The sequence below is a fragment of the Macrosteles quadrilineatus genome, unplaced genomic scaffold, assembly GCF_028750875.1.
Source record: "Macrosteles quadrilineatus isolate MER2022 unplaced genomic scaffold, UCM_ALF_1.0 Scaffold_2__2_contigs__length_208266976, whole genome shotgun sequence".
Taxonomy (NCBI): domain Eukaryota; kingdom Metazoa; phylum Arthropoda; class Insecta; order Hemiptera; family Cicadellidae; genus Macrosteles; species Macrosteles quadrilineatus.
Window position 1 is genome coordinate 148,886,988 of NW_026542595.1, and position 25,144 is coordinate 148,912,131.

Sequence of the window (25,144 nt, forward strand, 5' to 3'; positions counted from 1 at the left end):
CTTTCAACCCTCGCCGACACCCAGGGTGACGTGCTCTATCCAACTACAGTACTTGTGTCTAGTGCGTAGTGCGTATCTAAAATGTATTTTATCTAGCCTTTACTTTGCGTAAAAAAATAAATACTGTGTTTCATAAGCTAGATTTGCCTTTCATTAAGGATTAAAAATATTTTTTTAATCACTATACCATTCATTGCTTCTTTTAGCACAATCGTGTAGGTAGGTAATACAAAACAATAGCCTATATTTAAAGGCCAATTACTCAATCAACAGAAAATACGTGGAAATTCCGAAAATACGCAACAAGACGACGTCAAGATAGAAAAACCTAGAATCGTTTTACTGTCCCCCCTCTATGTAAATATCTAAAAAAAAGAATTCCCTAGTTTTGTAGTTTTTAACAGGAATGGTTTAGTATATTGTCACACATAGATCTATAGTATGAAATTTTATAGACGATACAGTACCAACAAAGTCTATAAAAAGGTTAATTTCCTAAGTCAAAGTCCTATTTAACTCACTTTGTAAAATCCAAATAAACTATATAAATTAAAGAATTTTAATAAAAATTCCTTTATTTTCAAATGAGTTAATTTATCTGAGTATTCGCGGTTTATACTAAATTCAAGCATTAATTTCGTTCACTTCATTAGCGTCTAGACGAAATGAAAAGATTTAGAATTCCAGTTGGCAGCTTCAATTCATCACGATCTTTAGTCATTGTGATTCAGAAACGCATTCATTTAATCGATGGAAAGCCGGAGACGGAGATCATAATAGACTTTTGTCGATAATTCACCAACAAGCTAAGTGAAGCGGGATGTTAGCAGGGCTAAACCAATCGAGTCTGTGATAGGGGATGAAAGGATTTGTAATTGGCTTTAAGTTGATACTCTTTGTGAAAAGTCTTTGAAATTAGGTAGGGTAAAATTTTGCTTAGAAGGTAAATAAATAATTAATTCAAATATTGCTAGATTCTCGCTCATCGCTAGTATACAACTTTGAGCTCTTAATGGGAAAATTAACGGTAGTATCGGTAAATAAGAAAGTGTAGCCTACTTATGAGAAAGCGATAACTTGCCGACAAGCCGAATATCCTACATGAGTGAATAATAGAGAATGGTGTACAGTAATTGACTTCAGTTTTGGTTGGTGCGGTGGAAATCTGTCAAAAATATACACAATCAAGTCAAAAATAGTTTTAAAGATAAACGTTTCAGTTTCGTACATTAACAACATAATTTGTCCTCTATCCATGGCTAAGCTACGATAAGCACATGGTAATCAATTATCCGAGTAAACTATGTCATGGGTCTCTAGCTGTAAATATTATCTGGACCAAAGTGTCAACCCACACAAGGGTCTGTTTGTTTGGCTATAATCGTGTTGATATATGATAGTACGTCTTGGAATCGTCAAGTCTGTTTTCCGTTCCTTATCGTCGGAATGGGATATTAATTACAGTTTATGTCATGGCTCAAATATTCCAATTAGAAATACTGGAGAAATCAATATAGCATTGTGAAAACAATAAAATCGTTCTACATAGTTTCTAAGGAATGTGAAGACTAAGACAAATGTATCGACCACTCCATGATACAGCAGTTTTTGTTACATAACCAAACAAGAAAAAAACTTTAAAACCGATACAATTAATAAATATGATTTATTCACAATGAACCTACACAATATGATTCCGCTACAACATAAACAAAATGTTGTCCTTTTTCAAGAGCACTTTGAGTACCATTATGAAATAGTATCTCTTAATCGTATTAGTACAGGTACTGTAGATTCAAAAGGGACTTTTACAATTATTCAAATTGTATCCTCAAAAATATCATGACACTGTAGAATTCTTAGCTTAAATACATTCATAGAAAGATCTGCAAAAAGTTTTTGACACTGCAACATCCACAAACAACATTTCTCACATCAAAATGTTTTCCCTTATAGGGGATTATCGAAAACCCATTATCCTTAACCATATTTCTTGTGAAGATCAATGATGTGATTTTAGGGCTAAGCCTCATATATACTATACAATAAATAAAACTTTGAACTTTTAACAAGAATGTGAATCTTTAAGCATTATTAGTACAATCTTTTAACAATACAATAGACTCGTATAATGGGAGGTTTGATGGCAAATTCATTCAGTTCAGTATAAAGTGTAGGTATGCGTAGTATATGTTCGAGAGAGCCATAGGAGCTGCAACAGTGGCAATACGATATCTGACTTCTGAGAGAGATGGAGAGCGGTTCCTGGCTGAGGTGGTCGACCGGCTCTCTACGAGTCAACCCACTTTGGGGCTGAATTGATTGGACTAAATTTATATGAATACACGTCACTAAAACATCATGGTGCGTAATTTAATGGGAATGGTAAAATATCCAGGACCATTTTATCACTAGCTTAATAATCAAGAAATGCTGGGTCCAAATTACCAAAAAAGCAACTAATTTTTAACATTATCGTACTCGGTTCCTACTGATTAGGAGGCGAACATTTACACTTCGCTATCCAGCTAAAATCAACTGACTAGAAAAATCTTTATCTAGCGATTCATCCATCATAAGATAGTTACGCATTGACACATCTATTGACACAATTTTGAATTTCCACTATAGCCCAGGCAAATTAGACATATGCTCCCCAAAAAATCGTCTAAAGCTGGAAAGTGTTTTAACACCTTTTGGGGGTCCCAAATAAGACTCCTGTGAGTTTGCGACGGATTCTGACGTCTGCTTAAGTTTTGGGAGTCGAAAAACTATGAAAATTTTGCACTTTTTTCAGTTTTTCGCTTATAACTCCTAAATAACGAATCCTAAGGAAAATGTTGTTCAAAGATGTCTTTTAGTGCATTAAATTCCGCGTCGATTGATGTTAAATACGTCAAAATCGGCCGAGCCGTTTAGCCGCTGTAGCTTTTCAAAGTTGGGATATTTTCATCAACATGGCCAAAAGGTTGATTATTTGACCAGTTTTCGACTTACAACTCCTAAACGACGCATGCTATACAAAAATGCGCCTGTAGTTAGTTTGGACAAAAGAAAATTCGGCGTAGAATTATGATTATGAATGACTAGATAGTGGTTTATTTCATGGTTATCATCCAGAGGTTTATCCAAGAATGTGTGAAAGGAAGGGTAGCAAGACCCCCTATGCAATTTTAAATCTAATATTGTTGAGGGGGTTACAAAAATTCTAGGATTCGTCCTAAGCTCCCATTTATACGATCCCATCTCTGGACACTCCGGAATGATGTTAAGCGATTCTAATATATAATAAGATATTACAACGAGAAAGATTTTATTAAATATAGCAAAAATTTTATTTTTTAGCTTAATAAACGAAAGATGATAACAGGACGGATGTACATAGTTTTACTATGTATTTAGCCTATTTAAAAAAACAATTGGGATTTTTCGTAGATTTTACCATATAACTTTTCTACTTCTCACCATTGGAATTTTAAGAATAAGGATTCATTCTTTGCTCTTATTGGTCTAGCCACAAATGGTGACATTCAGTACCATCTTTTTCGTCAGATATCGAATTGAGATAATCGTGTCCCTTGCAAGTCTTTCAGACAGTGGTGCATTATATCCCTGCATTTCATATGGAGCGAGAAAATGTAAACCTTTTTAACATGTACACGATGGTCGAGATAGGTAGACGGAGTTGAAAAGTTCTTGTCGAACCGGTGGATTAGCCGTAGTGATGGGAGTTAACCCATTGACGTTAATTTTCCATACCTATCTCTCTGAATTAAGTACAATTTTAAATGAGCTCTAAAGGATTGGTGGATGAGCAGCCCCTTTTGTTAGAATAAAAGTCAAAATTAGTTGAAAGTGTCCTCTAGAAGAGACCAACCCTCACTTGATTTGGATATGTTCTGTTCCCAACCATGTATAGGGCCAACCTGCTTCTGCAACTTCGCCAAGCGTTGTAACCCGTCAGAACACAGTGAGATCCACATTGATTGGAGTAAACAGCATGAGTAGTTTTAGGCTACATGAATAGTTAGATTTTCGACTCTTCTACATCACGCTTTCTTCATCAAACTGCGCTAGTAGGTACGAACCGATTTTTAATCCAAAGTATGATTCAAATTGAGGCTTGGATTAATGTGGAATATCACGTGTTGACTGAGGGGGCAGATTCTTCTTTAACCTTTGCTGTTGCCATCACAGCTCGCGATTAATGTCACCACTTCTGCACAGTTTATGGTCATTATAGTCTTGCCTATTTACGATTTTCTTGCAAGCTGTGCCTTTCCATTATGCTTTATACATATCTCGCGTTGATGCTATTATATGGGATAACTGCTGAGCTGATTGACATGAGCGAACTATTTTCAGTAAATGGGTCGTGACACTGGAACCATTTGATGAATTTCTTTTTGATCCCACCGTATCAGTGGAGTTTATATTGTCAACTTGCTGATAATATGTTGAAGAGGTGATCCCACAATATACCTTAACTTGATGGGTAGCATTCACTGCGATGGGCCTGCCAGCGAACCATCGGGCTAGGTCCACATCATTGATTCCCCTATCTCGGAAAAAGCTCTCCACAGTAAGATGTTGTCCTCATGAGCACTTACTTGTTCATAGACCATGCTGTACGATCCATGACGTCACACTAGTGGATAGATTCACTGCCATATCCCCTATGTTTTTGGTAATTAGGCTGGTTGTTTGCCAGATTTCAATGGTAAGATTTTAAACTTGACAAGCATCTGATCTAGTGTTAACAATCAATAGCGGTTAAATGGTGAAGCCGATCTTAATGAATTGGAAAACATTCTACGCAGACGTTTATGCTCTTTAAGCTAACTACAGGAACATTTTTTTCTATAGCATGCGTTAGAAGATGTAAGCCAAAAACTGAAAGATGAATACAGGGATAGATCGTATATAATGGGTGGTTGGGATGAATCCTAGAATTTTCGGAAACTCAGACAACAATATTAGACTTAAAATTACATAGGGGGTCTTACTCTCATCACACCTTATTAGATAAACCTCTAGATGACCATCATGGAATAAACCACTATAATAACATAACACAATAATTCATAATCCATTCAAGGACAGGATCTATGTTGTTACCAATTTTATTAAAATTTCCCAACTTTAACTTTAATACTTTTTTTCAATGAAATGGCGTCCATACAAAGTACGTAACAATCAATTGCCGTTATTGATTAATAAAAAAAAAAACATTATACGCAGAATTTTGTGTTTTCCAAACTAACTACAGGTGCATTTTTGTATAGCATGCGTCGTTTAGGAGTTTGGGAGTTTTAAGCCGAAAACTGGTCAAATAATCAACCTTTTGGCCATGTTGATGAAAATATTCCAACTTTGAAAAGCTACAGCGGCTAAACGGCTCGGCCGATTTTGACGTATTTAACATCAATCGACGCGGAATTCAATGCACTAAAAGACACCTTTGAACAACATTTTCCTTAGGATTCGTTATTTAGGAGTTATAAGCGAAAAACTGAAAAACGTGCAAAATTTTCATAGTTTTTCGACTCCCAAAACTTAAGCAGACGTCAGAATCCGTCGCAAACTCACAGGAGTCTTATTTGGGACCCCCGAAAGGTATTAAAACACTTTCCAGCTTTAGACGATTTTTTGGGGAGCACACCCTATATTTGATCTAATTTGCCTGGACTACTAGTTGGATAAGAGTATTAAACTTGCTACTCACCACTTTAGTTGTAAACATTTACTATTTAGCTGTGTAAATTCGATTACCCAACATCACTACTACCATAGCAGTCTCCTACTACTGAACGACAACTGACTGATGAAGTTTTGTTAAAACCCCAATTTTATACCCAAGTGTTATAAATATTCAAACAATTAATAAAAAAAAATGATAACAATATAACAAAATACACAGTGCAAATTAAACAGCTCCAAATTGATTATCACAGAAACCTGGTTGAGGATGTATAGGAAGAGATTTTACCCTGATAAAATACACAGTTTTCTAGTCTACGCAGATTTCTCTGACAGCTACATACTTACAACGGTTTGTGCCTGCAAAACTTTTCAAATATTCATTGTATTTTACAGACCGGAAGTCGGTAATGTCACCGGAAGTATTTACAAGTTGCAAGTAGTGGGTGGTGCAGCGCATTTGTTTACTGAGCGGAACTCGACCAAACTTTTTATTGCCCAACTTGAATCATAACTGCTGTACAAATGGGGGCAGAAGTTCCCCTTTTCGCCCACCGCTCCTCAAACATGGTGTTATTAGACGCAATTCACGCTGGGATCTTGGCACGAGTGAACTACATTTACTGACTAGTTCCTTTGATTGTCAAGTGTATTCACGTGTTAGTTTCTGCTTTTTAATAAACAATTAATTCAAGGTTTTACGACCAAGGCACCGCCAAGCTTCGACAGTACTAAAAACACATTTAAAAATAAAAAAAACAATAGGTCTACTTGAAAATATAAGAGATATTATTATCTTTGAAGTATTCAGTTCTTAACACCGAGCGTGGTTTGTGTAGTTTGAAATGAAGGAACTAGAATACCAAATTAATACTCGTGTATAATATACATTAGCTGCATACATAATCACAAATGTTCTAGAAACTCATGTTAAGTGCAACACGAATACAGTCAAATAAATTGATTCTGCTCGTAACTATTTTACAGATCTTTACGATAACACGTATAAAATCAAACTAGTACTAAAATGTGCTCGAAACCTTCAAAGTTAGCTGTTGACATTTAAATTGATTTATGCTTATTGCAGTCAATCGAAGGATATTTTAAAAACATAAAATAAGGATACATATAGTATACCGTAAGATAAATGGGACTTGAATTACGAAAGTATGCCGGCTCTACCTTAATAACTTGTAGTAGGAGCAAACATGTGCAACCCAAACTTACGTAAGAACATAGTTATGCTAGATCAAACAAAAACTTTGTTGTATTTATAAGTTTACTACAAAAATACATAATAATTTTGTTTCTTAAAATGTGAAGTGCAGAAGCAATTTCAAGTTAAAGCACAAATTAAACTCTTAACGAACAAAATTCTTGGTGCGGAACCAAATATTCCCGGCTGATAAATCATAAACTTAAACGTGAAAAGCCAAGTAAAGCCGACTCCAAAGTAACTTCCCCCTTCCCACAAGGGAGGCGAGGATTACCTGGGAATTTACACGTCAAGTTTGTATTTTTACAATCAGCGGACACGAAGGTACAGTTAAGACAGTAACTGGCGCCTGGTATAGTGGATGCGGCCAATTTACATGCTAAACAAATATACTATAGCTTCATCATTATATTTATTTTTATAACTGGAATAGAACCACAAAGAATATTCATGGGATGAATCACTTGATGTATGATAATAATGGTGAGTTGTATCAACAACCAGAATCATTATTTCTGGTTAGTTTCACTCATTGAGTTTGATAAACAATATCTCTGGTAACTTAAAATCGGATTATTCAAACAGCACAAAATAAAGATTACTCTCAAATATCACGGACATGAAAATCCCGGTTTCTATTTTTTGTTCTACAGTTTTATGTACTTTTAAACCTCATTTTGAAAAATCGCCAAAAGTGTTAAGTCTTTCACAAAAAAATACAAACTCAAGGTAGTAGTATTTTTACCAGTTGACTGTATATCCGGATTTACAGTCAACGTTGGTACAATATCCAAGGTAGTACAGGGATGATGTTATGAAACTGTAACGATTATGATAATATAGTTTATCTCTAGTTGTGTGTAGATTTGAAAACAACCCCATATCACCACCTTTCTCCCACCTAGCGAAGGCTCGATTACACAGGGTAATTTGACAAACTACTAGCCGGTTTTTGATTGATCTAGATAGTAAATTATGATGAAATCAAATAAAGTTGTAACGAAAGTGATACTATAGTTTATCACCAGTTTTGACAACAACCCCTTATCACCACCTCTCTCACACGTGGAGAGGGCTCGATTACACAGGGTAAGTTCGACTTTTGAGTATACTATTCAAGTGTTGTAACAGTTGTAGATTAGCCTTGACGACGAAAGCAGAAGAAGAGCAAGCTGATAAGTTTTATATGGGTACGTCCACAATGCACGCTGGTATAAGCAGGAAGTCAGATTCAGATTTTCGGCGCCGAGTGTCTGACTCCGATGGGGTGGCCATAATGCAAGCAGGTTGTAAGCCGTACCTGTCTGTGTTGAGACCTATTTAAGGGATACTTACATATTTTCCCGCAACTTCTTACAGACGACAACAGGCTTTTTTAATGTTCAGAATGAGCTTGAACACCTTTTATTGAATCCTCTTCAATTGAGCACAAGCTCGGAAAAAACGGGGGAAAATATCACAAAACTTGAATTAGCGTGTCCCACTAAGCTAAATAAATTTATTTCCGTGAGTTAAATTGTTTATTTTGTAAAAATGTAATATTATAAACAATTTAATTAAATCAGCAGATAAATTTAAGGTAAAATGTTACTATATATATATTTTTTAAATTATGCACTTTGATGCGCTTATTAATTAATTATTAATTTGCTGGAACGTGTTGAACTTTTGATGGCAATTGGTCGATATCCATGGTTAATGTAATGAACTATTTATACACTCAATAAAAAAACTAAAATTAACAGTCCGATATAGGCAGGTTGTCTGAAACCAGAATGAACAATTCATTCCGGTAAAAATCTGAGTCAGACTACCTGCGCGCAGAAAATCGGCGCGCAGGTGCACTATGGACGCTTACGTTTACTAGCATGGGATGATAAGCGCGCCGAGTCTGACTCTATCGGCGCCGACAGTCTGACTCAGAAAACCAGCGTGCATTGTGGACGTACCCATGGCTAGTTGGCCAGTTGCTTACCTCTGTGACAGGCGAGGACGGCTCTTTCTCCGCGTGCGGCGCGGTGCCGTTCTGTGTAGCTTTGACCACATCACCTTCCTCTAGCCTCTCCAGCTTGCCGTCCTCCACTCCGCCCTCCACCTCACCCTTCTTGGTGGCCGCCGAGATGTCCACCGACCTCTTACTCTGTCTGGCGCCCATCACTTCACTGTCACTGTCCTGTAACAACAAATACCACAGTCAAAACACCGGAGCTACTTTGTGTGCGGTGCTCGGCATTGTGCCGAAAAAATGTGTAGGGTCAGGCACTGCTTAGAAAACAGAAACATATAAAATATATTTCGGAGCTGTGCCGTTCGGAGTTATGCCTTGGTTCCGCTGTGTCGACGTTTAAAGGTACGGCCACATCTGACAAACTGGTGTAGGTTAAAACTGCACATCTGGGGTTAACCACGGATATTGGAACAGAAAACAGCATGGATCATAAACATAACTAGATTGTATCACTGGCTCTAATGTAAATATGTTTTGTGTCATTATTTAAATACAGTTGTTGTTAAAAAGCGATCAAACCAAAGATTAGGGTTATTTGTACAAGATTCGGGCCGGCGGTGACGTCATTTGTTTATGTGTATGCAAACCGTTTTCTGTTCCAATATTCGAGGTCGAACCCCAGCTGTGTGTTTTTCACCTACACCTACAGGACCAAGGTATTTCTTTTACTTTTGAGTACCCATATGTCATATTTTAAAATTGAAGCATATATACACTAACCCCGCGCCAAATTATTTTTACGTCTAAACAGTGCAATGCAGATTAAAGGTCTTAAGTGAGACAACCCCAATGTATCATATTTTTGGTATATTTGATTGCATTTCCAAACTATTCAGATCGCCCACCTTTCATGGCAGCCCTATTATGCAGCGCTGATTGTATGTATTCAGCAGCGTGTTTGTCAATCACCAGGGCATATAGGGATCTCCCGCTTACACGATTTGGAACATTTCAAGTGGGAAGGGTTGAAACCCTTGTTTACATTGCTCCGTCTCATTTCGTCCCGTACCTACCCTAGCCCAGCGCGGTTGTTGTGCAAGGTTTCTATTAATACTTATGATTGAGGTTATGATTTGTTTCGACCGTATAACTCGATATGTATTGAGTCATTTTAAAATAAAAACTAATGTATGTATTGTTTTTTAACTATTAGATTAATTGGTTAAAGTTTTATTGGCATATTTTACACAAAGAAATGCACTGACTTTAGTAAGCTGCGTTGACGTGTGGTATATTTATTCCTACCTCTGAACAGCATTCGCCGAGCAATATGACACTCGGGTGAACATTATAATGGTTGTATAAGTTAGTCGAATACTTTCCCAGATACGGTACAAGGAATCTACAGTATAGCTGAAATAGCAAAAAATTAAGTACTGTATAATGAACGATACTTTGGTAATAATTGGGTGTTTCTCGGAGTTGATGAATTATTTGAGCATTGCCTACTTGAAATCTTGCATTAAAATCTCTATGCTGATCTACCAGCATTGATTATATGCACACGACTACGTTATGCTACTAAGTCAGATAACCGCTAAGAAACACCGCCACGACATTTTTGGCGGGTAATAGTCTGCCCCTGACTCGGGTTTATCGGCGCACTGAACCAAAACAAACAAATTCCTCGGCTATAATTAAATAACCGATAAGTTAGAAAAGCGTGTCACAAACAATGGTTCAAGGAAGAGTGATTACAGGTCACTGAATCACTTCTTAGATAACACTACTGTGTAAATAATACTGAGTAAATACTACATCTGGTCTTACAATGTTTTCCACGACTGATAGCGCAGTTTAGAAGATATTTTAGAAAATTATATAATCATTTCTATTGCAATTATTGTTTCGCTTTAGTATGCACCATATAGAGGGTTTACACAAAGAGTCTGTATGAAAAATTTCACAGGGTTAAATTATTTTTTTGAACTTTAAAACGCTCATTTGAATTCAGAGCATACTGAATAATCTAGAATATTATACTATCTGCCGAGTTATTTTCTGTTTTCCCATCTTGCACGCCATAGAACCATTGATCACATAAATTGACAGCCCCCATAATTTTCTTATGTGTAGTTTTGCAATTGCATATATTACTTTAGGCCTACCCTTTAAACCATGAAACTGCAGTCGACGAATTAACTCGGTGCTGTATTACTAATGACAACTAGTCACTACGATTCTACTACAACATTACACTTGTGTTGTTCAACCTACACTTGCACTTCCTAGAATGCACACTACTACAAAAACCATCACTGATACCGATGTGCTGACTATGCTGACGAGTAATACTACTCAGCATTGTATGATTCGTCCGCCTCGTCAGTGACTTCTGACGTCATATGACTCATAAGTACTTGAACCTAAATATATGCACTGGAAATATCTGACGGTTATGATTCTAGCTAGAAGCACAGAAAACGTACTAGAAGGTTCCATTTAGTGCTTTACACACGTCTGCATTTCTTACAGTACTTGGAAATTTAACACTATTGTAAAATCTCACAATAATTGAAGAAGGGACAGCCATATCCCCTGAAAAAGATGCACTTGGGACTAGCACCCAGCTAATTAACTTCACTGATCAATAGTTTTCCCCATACCAGCCACCATACATAATTTGACTACCAAAAATTGCTTGAACTTCAGTAAAGATAAAACCGTAGATTTAACTTACTGACTTATAAGATTTAAACCTCCGTATAAATTCTTAATGTTGGGATTTTCAATGAGCAGTTTTCTAATGAAAAGTGCCATACATTACAAAACCGACGTGTAAACCTTGCAGTGGCATATTTTCCAAGCGCACGCCGTGCCTGGGACTTGTTGTTGAACAAGCCAAAAAATGAAACAATACTTAAGATACAATCCTTAGAATATTTCCAACAGGTTTCTCCTCAGAACGCCATGAAAATCCTAAATTCTAAAATAATACAATAAACACTCACACAACTCACTAGTATACTGTCCAACTGTCGCTAGCACTACTTCTCTACTGTCCAACTGAGCGTCGTACACTGGACACTGGTCAGATGTCTCATCATGATGATTCACAGAGATAACATTCCGTCCACTGATAACGCGGGTTGTTTCCATACTAAATTACCCCCAACCATCACCATCTCAACATTCCAACCAAGGGCGAACAAGGTTAATGTTAACATTTGCAATTTTTAATTCCCTTTTCTCGCACATCTCTTTTATTTACTGTTTACATTATTGCTATCTTACGATTCTATAATTAATAGACTTCGTATGAGTGACACAGCATCGTAAATTGTCACGTCGTAGCTAGCTATTCAATGAGTTCAATTATTTATAGAACTAAAAATAATAATTTGTAGGAACATTGCAAATAAGCATAATTACAAATTCATTCTTGGGTCTTGAATGGGGATTTGAATTTGGTACAGTACTTTCTTATTGAAGATAGACGATTTGAGCTATTGACTAAGATTAATGAATATGTAGCCTTAATCAAGCAAACTACAACAATTAATGTATTCTCCCTAAGGTTAACGTGGATGCAATGTCCGTCGTTTAGCAATTACAATCTCGGAACCAGTAATATCTTCTTTGTAAGATTCGATTGTTAAAAAAATTGCCTGGATTGTTTTCAATTGAAGCGTGATAATAGGAAATGAACCATTACAACCTCAACCTTTAAAACCACTTTTCCACGGTCATGTGAGTAAACACGTTTATCATACATTTCTTCTAAATCTGTCATTACATTATTTCATTAATTGATTTAACCTGTTTGTTTAAATTATAATGGATTACTATTACTTACAATCGGTGCAATAAACAACGATGTAACACAGCACGGTGGTAACAACCACTAACTAGCCAGCCACTCATTAATTTGCATAATTGCCTTGAGAATAATAATAGTGATGTCAGAACCGTCTTGATGTGAAACTTCACGCCGACGCCCTCTACAAAACACTATCATTCCGGCAGCTAAAAACACACAGGGAGCGGGGACCGAGCTCATTTACTAAGGAGGCATTTAGTCAGAAACACGTAGAGTTTGAATGGAAGAAATTAAAATAATACGAGTTCCTGGGGGTCAAAAATGTCTGTCACAAACACTTCTGTTGATCTACGTTTCTAAAGTGGACTCTCACAACCATCAGTATCAAAGACGACGAGTGACATAAATACAAGGGTAGCTCTAGGCGATCATCATTGCTTTGTAGATATCAAGTCAATCTCTTGGACTGACTGATAAACTAATAGAACACCTGTTGCTCGACATTACTACACTCTCAAATACCAATACTATGAGTGGCACAAGCATTGCTTTGGCAAGATCAATTCCTTGGCGTGACTGATCAACAAATACAACACCTGTTGATCGACGTTACTACAAAGCTCTTTTCTAAATACCAACTGATGACTGACAGGAATAACAAGAGGATTGGCGTGCAGCGGCTAGTTTTGTCTGAGGAATAACAATACACCATACTCATCAAAACGTTTACTAGTACATTTGACTAAAATTCCTGAAACTATTGTTATGTACAAGTATAACACTCATGGCAATTTCATTGTCACATAGAATAAGGAAATTATGAAAATAATTACGTCTATGATATGTATCATCACTGACTCTCCGACTTCTCAAAACTCACAAATCTAATCTAATCTTGCAAAATATTTGCCGAGCTATAAAATCGACTCAAAAACATTTGCTTTCTCTGAGCAATCAATTAGCACCAAGTTTGACCCACTTTGGCTGTACTGCGATCTTGTAAACAGGTTATAGGGTCAACAGAGTACAGCGGACCCCATACAACCTTATCATGTGGAAACATTGATAGCTGATAACAAAGTCCCAAGAAATAGCTGTGACTTAGTTTCGATTTTTTTCCCCAAAGTAAAATGAGGAAACAAGTTCGCTTTTGCTTGAAATCGAAAACACGATTATAGTGATTTTACTACATGATTCATAAGCCAATGTTTGGAGATATTTCGTACAGGAGTCATTTTGAATAGTCTTTTCGGAAATGTCATAAGTTAAAAAATTAATTTTGTAATCTATAAGCTACTTCTTGATGAGACATCGTAGAGTTATTTGATGTTTTCCTCAGAATCAAGTTCGTTAGAAGTGTGGACGCTACTGTTCTTATCAAGCCCATCATTTCGTAGAATACCGGATGCTGAGTCATCGATGACTTATCAACGCAGCAACTGTTGGATACAAGATGTAAACATGAGACATCACACTGTAGTTAATTATTACTTTATGTCGTCATCATAAAAACGTTTGCCGTGACCTACAGATGTGGCTTTTTAGAACAAGGAGGCTATTCAGGGATCAGTCAAACTTTTACCATAAGGAGTTTCTGTATGAGAATTCCTCTAAAACTACCTTACATATTTTTCAATTCAGTGTTGTTGGATAGAGTAGACACTAATGAGCCAAAATTTCCACAAGGTTGACCTGAGATCAGACCTAAAAACTTCTGAAAATATTACATACCTCTACAGTATAATGTTAACATTGAAACTGTAAATGTTGAATATTTTGTAATTTTAAAGAGCTGATTACAGAATGCATATCTTATCGAACAAAATTTAACAATGAGTATACGATTTTTGTGTTTATTTATGATAATAATATTCATAATATCAGTGCTACAATTGGCTTATTTTTAATCAAAAAGTAATTAGTATTGAAAATAGGATCCACATTTTATATTTTCGAAAAGTAGATTCAAACTCAATTTACACCAGGATTGATAAAACAACTCAAGCAGCGGCAACGCATGCATAATCCCCAATGTGTGTTGGTTGCTCATGACCTTGGGACATGACCTTTAAATACTTAATGGTTCACCAATTAATTAAACCCAATTAGACTCATTAGTGCGATACGAGCAGTAACACGGCAGCGCTATACAGAGCTATAATGTATGTATGATGTAACTACTCTTTGCAGAGATGCAATATTGTATTTTTTGTTTAACGTGGAATTGGTCAGATGTAATAGAGTGCCCATATTAGCTGGAAAAATTTTAATATTCACAATCTTTACACCTTTAGATACGTTAAATTTGTTTTACTACGCCACTTAACCTGTATAAACTGGTTTTAAACAGCTGAACCAAACCATGCCATCGTCAAAAATAGTGACGAAATTTTAGAGATGGTAAATCACAAATAATCATACTATTCATTTCCACGCCTCATAAAAACAACACATCAACTGATTAAAAACGCTGTATCGAACCATGCCAATGTCCAAAACGAATGGATCGTGTCACGTACTTGTGATTGCAAGTTATCATACTTTAATGCCATCCTCTCAGTTTACGGTGCAAAATGTATGACAGATTTGCCAACAGCTTCGCCAGCTGCACACCATGGCACAATGCGCTCTATGCTCTATAGTCTGTGCAATGTGAGATGCGAAGGTGACCGGACGTACAGTGTGACAGTAGGATGCATCCAGCTGCGACTGCAGGGTCAACATAGCGACCTCGGGCTGAGGCCATGTCAAGTCACTGGTCACATCCACCACACATAGTAGCATTGGTTGTTGTTCTAGCATTACATTTGTTAAACTATGTGTGTATGTTAAACTAAGCTTATCTAGTTAAAAAGGATCAAAAGTATTTTGTGCAATCGACTTTTAGATGCTAATAATGGATTAATATTTAACTGTTTTTGTTTTACTTCCTTGCGTTGTTTACAAACATACTGTCCGATACTTAGTGGGGACATTTTTTCTTCAAAAAGACATGCGGAACAGAAAGTCTGCACGAAATAGTCGAAGTGGTAAATAGTCCAGGACCTGGCTAGGGTTCTGTGTGCATGTCGTGTATAGAGAATTTTGCTTTTGCATTTCAATATAGGTGTCTTAGGAAGTGTTTTCCACTCGGGTGTCAAGTTCGCACCTGGTACGTTTTCGAGCTATGACGTCATCAAAATGGCGGCCATTGATTTTTTTAAATCGTATATTTCGCAAACTATTTGTCGGATCGGAATGAACTTTTTTTTGTTTGAAAGATAATTTTAAATGCTACCTGTTTTAAATTTAACACATTTGTTGTATGTTTAATACATTCTTCGTAATTTTGCAAAAACCTGTATTTTTAAATATTTTTGTGTTATTTTTGTTTGTAACGTTTTATTGATACAATTTATCAAAAACCACCAATGAAAAAAGTTGTAGAACGTTTAAAAATCTTTACAAAAATACCAAATTCGATATGTTTTACTCAAAAGATTACGTCAAGAAACTAGATAAATCTCATAAAAACACCAATTTTGGCGCAAAAACGCCTATTAGTCCGGCATCTAGGGCAGTTCGCAAGTCTTATAAAGACAGTTTTACCATTCAATGTTGATGTATGTGTCTAAATAAGTGTTTTCAACTCGGGTGTCACGTCTGCACCCACTCCAGTTTCCGGTTATGACGTCATTAAAATGGCGGAAAGGGCTATATTAAAAATAACTATATTTTACATACCATGTATCGGATCGGAATGAACATTTTTTTGTTTAAAAGATAAGTTTACATGCTATATTTCTTACATTTACACTTTTGTTGTATGTTTAGTACATTTTTCGTAATTTTGCAAAAACCTATACTTTTAAACATTTTTGTGTTATTTTTGTCGATAACGTTTTATTGATACAACATATCAGAAATAACTTAAAAACAAAGTTGTAGCACGTTAAAAGGGCTTTACAAAAATACCAAATTCGATGTGCTTTACTCAAAGGATCACGTCAAGAAACTAGAAAAATCGTACAAGACAACCTAATTCGGCGCAAAAACGCATATAAATCCGACATCGATGGCTGTGTTTGAGTCATATATAGACAGTTTTACCATTCAATGTTGATGTATGTGTCTAAAGAAGTGTTTTTAACTCGGGTGTCACGTCTGGACCCACTGCGGTTTCCGGTTATGATGTCTTTAAAATTGCTACATGTTACGATTTCACCAACTATTTTACTTAAAATAAGACCATTACCTTATTTTATGCAAATAAAAGCACAACAAATCAATGTAATTAGTCCATAAGAATGTTTCCACTATATAAATACCCCCGGTGCAGCAATCCTGTCGACTAAGCGAATTTCCATTTGCCTGGATTGATTTTCAATTAATCTATTAAATTAACATTGTTTAAGAATACCTAGGTTTGCTGCTTAAGGGAAACTAATAAAGTGGATTTTTTATTAACATATTAATAGCTTAGTACTGGATAAATAAATCTGCTAAGTTTGATCAAAATATATCCATAAACAAGCCAACTACTACAGTTACAATATTGCCCATAAGAATAACATTGGAGTTTTAAATGAAAAATGTTTTTATTTTCTCAGTAACCAATAACCGTTCAAAAACACTTTTACCGTTCAAAAAACATAGGTACTCTTAAACAATGTTAATTTAAAATAGATTAATTGAAAATCAATCCGGGCACTTAAAAACACTTCTTTAGACACATACATCAACATTGAATGGTAAAACTGTCTATATATGACTCGTACACAGCCATCGATGTCGGATTTATATGCGTTTTTGCGCCGAATTAGGTTGTTTTGTACGACTTTCTAGTTTCTTGTCGTGATCCTTTGAGTAAAGCATATCGAATTTGGTATTTTTGTAAAGCCCTTTTAACGTGCTACAACTTTGTCTTTAAGTTATTTCTGATATATTGTATCAATAAAACGTTATCGACAAAAATAACACAAAAATGTTTACAAATATAGGTTTTTGCAAAATTACGAAAAATGTACTAAACATACAACAAAAGTGTAAACGTAAGAAAGATAGCATGTAAACTTATCTTTCAGACAAAAAAATGTTCATTCCGATCCGATACATGGTATGTAAAATATAGTTATTTTTAATATAGCCCTTTCCGCCATATTAATGACGTCATAACCGGAAACTGGAGTGGGTGCAGACGTGACACCCGAGTTGAAAACACTTATTTAGACACATACATAAACATTGAATGGTAAAACTGTCTTTATAAGACTTGCGAACTGCCCTAGATGCCGGACTAATAGGCGTTTTTGCGCCAAAATTGGTGTTTTTATGAGATTTATCTAGTTTCTTGACGTAATCTTTTGAGTAAAACATATCGAATTTGGTATTTTTGTAAAGATTTTTAAACGTTCTACAACTTTTTTCATTGGTGGTTTTTGATAAATTGTATCAATAAAACGTTACAAACAAAAATAACACAAAAATATTTAAAAATACAGGTTTTTGCAAAATTACGAAGAATGTATTAAACATACAACAAATGTGTAAATTTAAAACAGGTAGCATTTAAAATTATCTTTCAAACAAAAAAAAGTTCATTCCGATCCGACAAATAGTTTGCGAAATATACGATTTAAAAAAATCAATGGCCGCCATTTTGATGACGTCATAGCTCGAAAACGTACCAGGTGCGAACTTGACACCCGAGTGGAAAACACTTCCTAAGACACCTATATTGAAATGCAAAAGCAAAATTCTCTATACACGACATGCACACAGAACCCTAGCCAGGTCCTGGACTAAAAGGTCGATAGTTAATTTCAGAACCCAGAATGAAACGTAAGCTCGACCTCTATGGACTTTCTGGAAAAGCGAACAAATCATTCCGAAATCTTTTCGGGGTAAAGTCTCATATCGATTACTACTAAAGTAAACGAAAGTTATCGATAGTCAGATTACACAAATATAGAATGATGATCAAATATGTATTTTTTTATTTTTAAGCCCTTGACACTACAGGCACTTTATCAACCACATGACACTTTAATCATTGTTTCGATTTATCAGTAACATATACACATACAGTTACAGGTGTGTGTATGCGATTTCTTGTTACAGTATTTTAAATTCAGTATACGATTTTTTTTTACGAGGCCAAACGTATTGGAGAGGCTCTGTGAACCTTGATGTAGCGAAACGTTAATGTACCTGCAATGTAACGATCGTTATTGTTACCAAAATATTATGACAAATTCTTGGTTTGGTCCCTCGAGGTTACACATTTAACAACTGTATCGCTGGGTAGTTCAGTGGTTAAAGTGTTTACCTGGTAATCAAAAGGTCACCGGCTCGATCCTCAAAAAGTGTGAAGATATTTTATGGTACGAAACTGGACCAGATGTTCTTGATCATTTGGATTTTAATATGGAAACATCTTATCATAAGCAGTAACAAAAATGCATCACACTCCATTCTACACTCATATTTGGGATAAATGCGCAAGTGGCGTCCCCATCTCAAATGATAAATGAAGAAGAAAAATAAATAAATAATTCCCTACAATTCCTGTAACGACCATGACAGTCGGCAGCCCAGATGGACCACATCACGTAGTCACAGAGAAGTCCCGTTGTACTGGGGTTGAACGCACCGAGGCGTTGTGCTGCGTCACCGACACTGCGTGTGTGTGTTGTGTGCGTTTGCATCTCTCATTGTCTCGGTCACGCTGCTGACGCCATCAACAGCTGACCACTAAGACGGTTTACAACGCACTGTTGACGTGGTCTGTCAATATATCGTAAGATAGGGTATCGTGGCCATAATTTACAGTGGTGTTTGTACAATAAACCACCACTCTGTAAATCTTTAAGATATCCAACAATGCAATGTTAGGTTTATGACGGGTTTATAAACAATAACATTGATCTTGATGGGCTAATTGACCACAATTAAAAGGTTATTGTGGCCAAGGTAGGTTAAGTATTGACATTTGGTACAAGTACAAATCTCGTTCCCAAGTTAAAGCCGTAGCAGTTTGAGAATGAAAATAGAGATTGTTGATTTGAGCTATTGCTCGAATTTCCCCTGGAGGCTATCTATCTTCAAGCATTATAGCCTATATTATCTGTACAAAGGAGCGTGATGATTCTAAGAAGTGTCAAGGGTAGATAAGTTTAACTACAGCTTAACTTATGACAAATCAACTTTCTTAGTGCCAAAAACTAAAGGAGGAAGTCGAGTTTTGACAGCAACTAGCTATTTGAGTGTCTCATCCAAGTAGGCTATGTTCTATTATGAAAACAGTTTTTAACAAGAATATGTTGTATCATGTACGTATTCCTACTTGGACTTTGAGCACCTGGAAAACCTAAGACATTAAATCTGCATAGTATAGCTTCATTACATGTATTAAATCCCAGATACTTCGTGCCTGTCTAGACTAGACACCAGACAAACCCCTGACCCGCAGACATACAGGGGAGCATCAGCGTCAGCAGGGAGAGAGTCACCGGGGCGTGTAGAGCACAGCTGTTATGCGGGTGGTTTAAAATTGAACATCCGACTGCAAAACTATAACTTTACTAGTTAATACACTTCGGCTTTTTAGACTCATAGCAAATATCTTTATCCCATGCACATACGTTTTTTGTGTTTAATTGATGGAAAAATGCAAGTTTGCGAATAATTGATCGAATACGCTTAAACGTGCGTTCAGAAGTGAGTTGTATCAATAATGAAAGGTAAAATGGTACCAAAGTTTTATTTAATTCGATACAACGCTATCTTGGCTCACGCCCAACTTTAAGACATATGGAACAGTCTAAACAGTGTATAACTAAAATTGAATATAAACATATATACTAAATATATATATATATATATATATATATATATATATTAAATATAAACTGTTAGTAGTTCATTAAAGGCTGAAATATACAGGAAATAATGTACGAGGATATATTGAAAAAAATATCATTCATGAGCACAGCAAAAAAGCTTTATTTTTAACAGTAATACTTTGTCCACAATAAGTAACGTTGAACATAAAAAATATAAGTTGTAAAGAAGACCGTTGAAGATTTAACTTCAAATAAACTTGGATGGTTTTTTATTCTAGTAAATTTTGTTGTTAGACAATGTACTAACCATGGCGTTTCACGCGACAAGTTGAGTATGCAATCCCACGCTAACAACACTGGTTCCTCCTGAAATACTCAGGATTCATTTTTGTCTACAAATGAAAACATAAATCTCGCCGCACCGCCAAAGGTTGTAGGTTCTAGGAAGTCCTTTGTAGGGACGAGTCGTAAATAACAGGGTTAGTTTGCAGCTATTTCGACGTTTGTCGCCTTCTTTGGTACAATATCCGCCGCAGGAGTCGCGGCTCACGACGAAATCCTCCCGGAGAATCATTAGCGGGTTGGTAGACATTTACAACAGATGGAACACTTTTCTCCCTTTTAAAGGACTCTTTTCTGCCTTTAAAAAAACTTCACATTTTACTACCTAGCAAGAAAAAATACACGAGTCAAATCAAGTCAACTCAGATCAAAAAACTTGTGTTACGATGTTAAAATTTACGAGAGTTTTGTTAACAATCAACTATGGGGCAAGTTTGTTTACAATTAAAAAAGAAAAAATCTAATTAAAATCCCTACATGAATGTTTAGTAAATAATGTAAATAAACTGAAATACTGCGTTAGTAGATGACTTAACTGTAGCAATTATAAAAGGCTTAGTTAGGCATAGGTTTTGACCATTGACATTGCTTCAAGCTTAACGTATCACAAGGTTAAAGCACTTTTGTAAAGACAAAATAAAACAACTGCAGCATTTCTGTAGTATGTTCAATACTTCGTTACGTATCGCCAATTCGTGTATGCGTAAGCTCCAACATATGGTAAAGTAATGAAGGTAAAAAATTACGTAAAGCGATGAGTGAAACTGAATAAAAAAATATAGAAATAGATTTCACCAACATTGTAACCCCATAGCCTGCCTTACCTAACCTAAGGCCAGGGACACACTTACCGGCGAAACCGCCGAGCGCCGGAGGTTGAGGGTCAGAACACACTTGTTCCGGCGAAAACTATTTTGCCGGAGCCGGCGACAATAAATAGAGTCCAATAAACTCTGAATCAGTTTTGTCTTAGACTAGTACAGTTCTAGGACAGTTAAGACTTAGAAATGGTGCTGTCGAGACCTCATAAGTTGGCCTTGCTGTGTTTGATCCACCACAGAAGGAAGAGAAAACACCCCCGAACTGTTTGGGTGCATCCTATTCTAGAGAACAGACAGCTACATGGAGCTTTTTACTCTATTTTTACAGTTGAGAAATGAAGAAAATTAGTTTTTTTAATTATTTTTGAATGTCTGTCCCCTTATTCGACGAGCTACTATCGAAGATTACAGTGCAAATACAAGGACAAAACATATACATGAGACGCTGGAAAGGCTGGATTCAGTGCGGCACAAATTGGTCGCCAGCTGCTGCTGTCCCTTGTTTTCTTTTTACAAAGTTCTGGTTTCTAATGAACCAAACTAATAAGTAAATCCATATCAACATCTACCATGATGATATACAGATAAACAGTCTAAAATGATAAACAGACTAAATATAAAAACTAAATTAACTAAATAGCAAAACAAAACTAAATACACCACTTGGACACTGCATAAAAATCATAAACAATCACCACCCTCAAGGGTTGAACCACGACTGAGGAGTGGGGGCAGTCGCAGTCCGGCTGTTTCGCCGGTAAGTGTGTTCATCTCCATAAGGCACAATGCCCCGCTACCCACTGCTCCGGCGAAACCGCCGATCCCGCGGTCCGGCGAGGTAGAGAATATCCGGCGGTTTCGCCGGAGCATTTTCCCGCCGGATCGGCAGATTCGCCGAACCGGAGAAGTGTGGCCTGCCCCATGCCTTCCTGTGTATCTCAACTTGCTCCGGCGCCGCCGGATCCGGCGTCCGGCGGTTTCGCCGGTAAGTGTGTCCCTGGCCTAAACAGACATTTTATTCAATATTTACCAAGATTAAACTCAGATTTGTATATTACCAAAAGTTGTAAAACACACTGGATTCGTCACGGAGTGAGATAATTTGCTCACAAATACTACGGAATTGCAATTTAAGCTCAAAGTAACAGTAGGAATCCAACTGTTTTTCACGAGTCATGTCTTGTAGCGGTTTTGCAAGGGAGGAATGCAGGAACTTGTTATTTGATCCTGAACCCGACACCAACACCGAAACAACATCAAAGTGAAGGGTGGGGGAGGAGGGGGGGGGTGTAAACAGATCACGTGTTAGATGAGATCACCGTGTCTGATGTGGGGTAACTTTTTACTCTTCCTGGATCTGTAACAGGAACAAGCCAAAAACAGACAGACGGCTCCGCATGATACAACATCGGACTGCTCTGCTGTTTGCAGCATCAATGGAAATTGTAATCGACGCTAGTGGTCATAGTATGTATATCAATATTTCATAAGGCCTGTAACGCTTTTCAATACGAGCAATAGTACTTTTTCGGGAAATGAGCAAGGGGTATATTGATAAAGGGATTTTTTATCATAGTGAAATATTAGATGTACCACTACGATAGGAGCAAATAAATGTGAATCATGATTTGACGATATATTATTCGTCAGAAGTATTGTTTCGTCTTTTAAGTGAACGAAGGAAGTTAACTAAGAGAAAAATGTCCTTGGTTTTTCACCCTATGAAATATAAATTCTTTTGCCCAGAAACTCGACACATTACAAACTGCTGTTTTTCTGCAGTATGAAAAATATTATCCCAAAGTACTCAAAAAAAGTATTCTATGTTTTTGTCTCTTCTACATGTATTTTGATAAAACACCACTGTGGTGTTATCTTAAACTAAACAGAGAGTTTATCGACCTGCGTTTGAACCTGAAGAAGCCCCGAAGAACAATATCGAAACGTCGCGACCTACAGTTGGCTATCCGCGGGCTTCATTACCGCTACTTTATACTTCCGGTGACGCTCCAGTCGCTTCCGGCCGGCCAAGTTATGGCGGAAACGTCCGAGGCGTACGCCCTAGAAACAGCGCGAGCGGAGCGGGTGGTCGCGAATTGCATCGCCGCAAAACCAACACCTGGGATGGACAACAGTTCTGGTTCTGGCGTCATAAATGTTTTACGACCAGGGTCAACGGCATTGTGGAGGCTGTTCGAATCTGTGGAGGTAATAATATCTGTAGCAATCGGCGCATATCGTATCGACTTCAAACTCATCACCAAATCGTCTGAATACTCTCTTGTAGCCTATAAAGCAAATATTGCATCTATGCTGTGATAAATAGCCTATACTGTATTTTATTTTTCGAACAGGTAGCCTCCGGATTACCAAGATACAATAAAGTGGTTTGAGTATTATCAATATTATCAACATTACAGGTATTTAAACCGCATTAAATATACTTCTTTTAATTGCAGGTACTGTATGTATGACCTTGGCTGGTACGATAGAATTGAGAATACAAATTATACTGTGAACTCATTGTTCAGCGAAAGACTGTTGAACTAGTCAAATATCTACTACAACACTTGAATCAATAGGCATAGTAAACAAATTGATAGTTTAGAAACGTTGTGATATGATAGACGAAAGATAAATACGTTATTACCAAAAGCACATGTGATTGGAAACTAAGCATTTATAAAAAACGCATGCGTGTACACTGTGGTTTACTTCTTGGATGCATTTTAAGAACCTCCTTAAAATAGAGTAGACGCAGAAGCCGAAATTTGTCGTATGTTAAACATGTTTAAATTACAAGCTAATTGATAAAGACTTAACTTTAAATTTTTCAATGGCATTAATGAAAACATCATTATCATTACTAATGAAACAGCTGGCAAGACGCCCAGGATCAAGGCGTGATTTTTCCATGCTAATGCAAAAGAAATCCAAATTAGCAATTCTGATTACTTCTTGCTTCTCCATCAGGCCCCCTCGTTGAAATCACTGAATTGCTTGTTTCAAACAAACCCTTTCACTGATTGCATTTTGTTTTTACCTGACTTTATTCGAAGTTTGTAGACTCCTGTCTATGAAGAATACATTTTGGCGATATTTTTTATTGTTAATTATTGGATTTGATGGATTTAGTAATTAACTAAATAAAATGAGATTACAAACTCAGGCAATAAGTAAATTATTTTTAATTTTCGACATTCCAGTTTCATTACTAAATGGAGAAAAAGGATTGTGGTTTTTTATTTTTCAAACGAAAAAGTAGGGGTTTTTAAGGGATTTTTATTGTTTAATCTAAAACTTTAGAACTAACTGTTGACCACATTATAATGTTAAACCGTTGTCGGTTTTGGCTGGCTTTGGCACAGAATTCCACACACACTATCAATTTCAACGGTACTTCAAGAACATAATCGACAATAAGAAATCCAACCAGTGTTCGCAGATTAACAAAATACACAAAGATACTCAATA

General features: G+C 36.4%; 1 protein-coding gene across 2 annotated transcripts in view; it reads right to left on the reverse strand.

The window, feature by feature from the left end:
* The window catches only part of LOC128985449 (uncharacterized), a 111,058-nt gene that overhangs the window by 44,120 nt on the left and 41,794 nt on the right, over nucleotides 1-25,144 (reverse strand). For both annotated transcript variants that reach the window (XM_054404935.1, XM_054404936.1), the window contains exon 2: nucleotides 8,892-9,089. In XM_054404935.1, coding sequence (XP_054260910.1) covers nucleotides 8,892-9,071 — 180 coding nt within the window. In that variant the 5' untranslated portion in view covers nucleotides 9,072-9,089. The remainder of the gene's footprint in view (nucleotides 1-8,891; nucleotides 9,090-25,144) is intronic.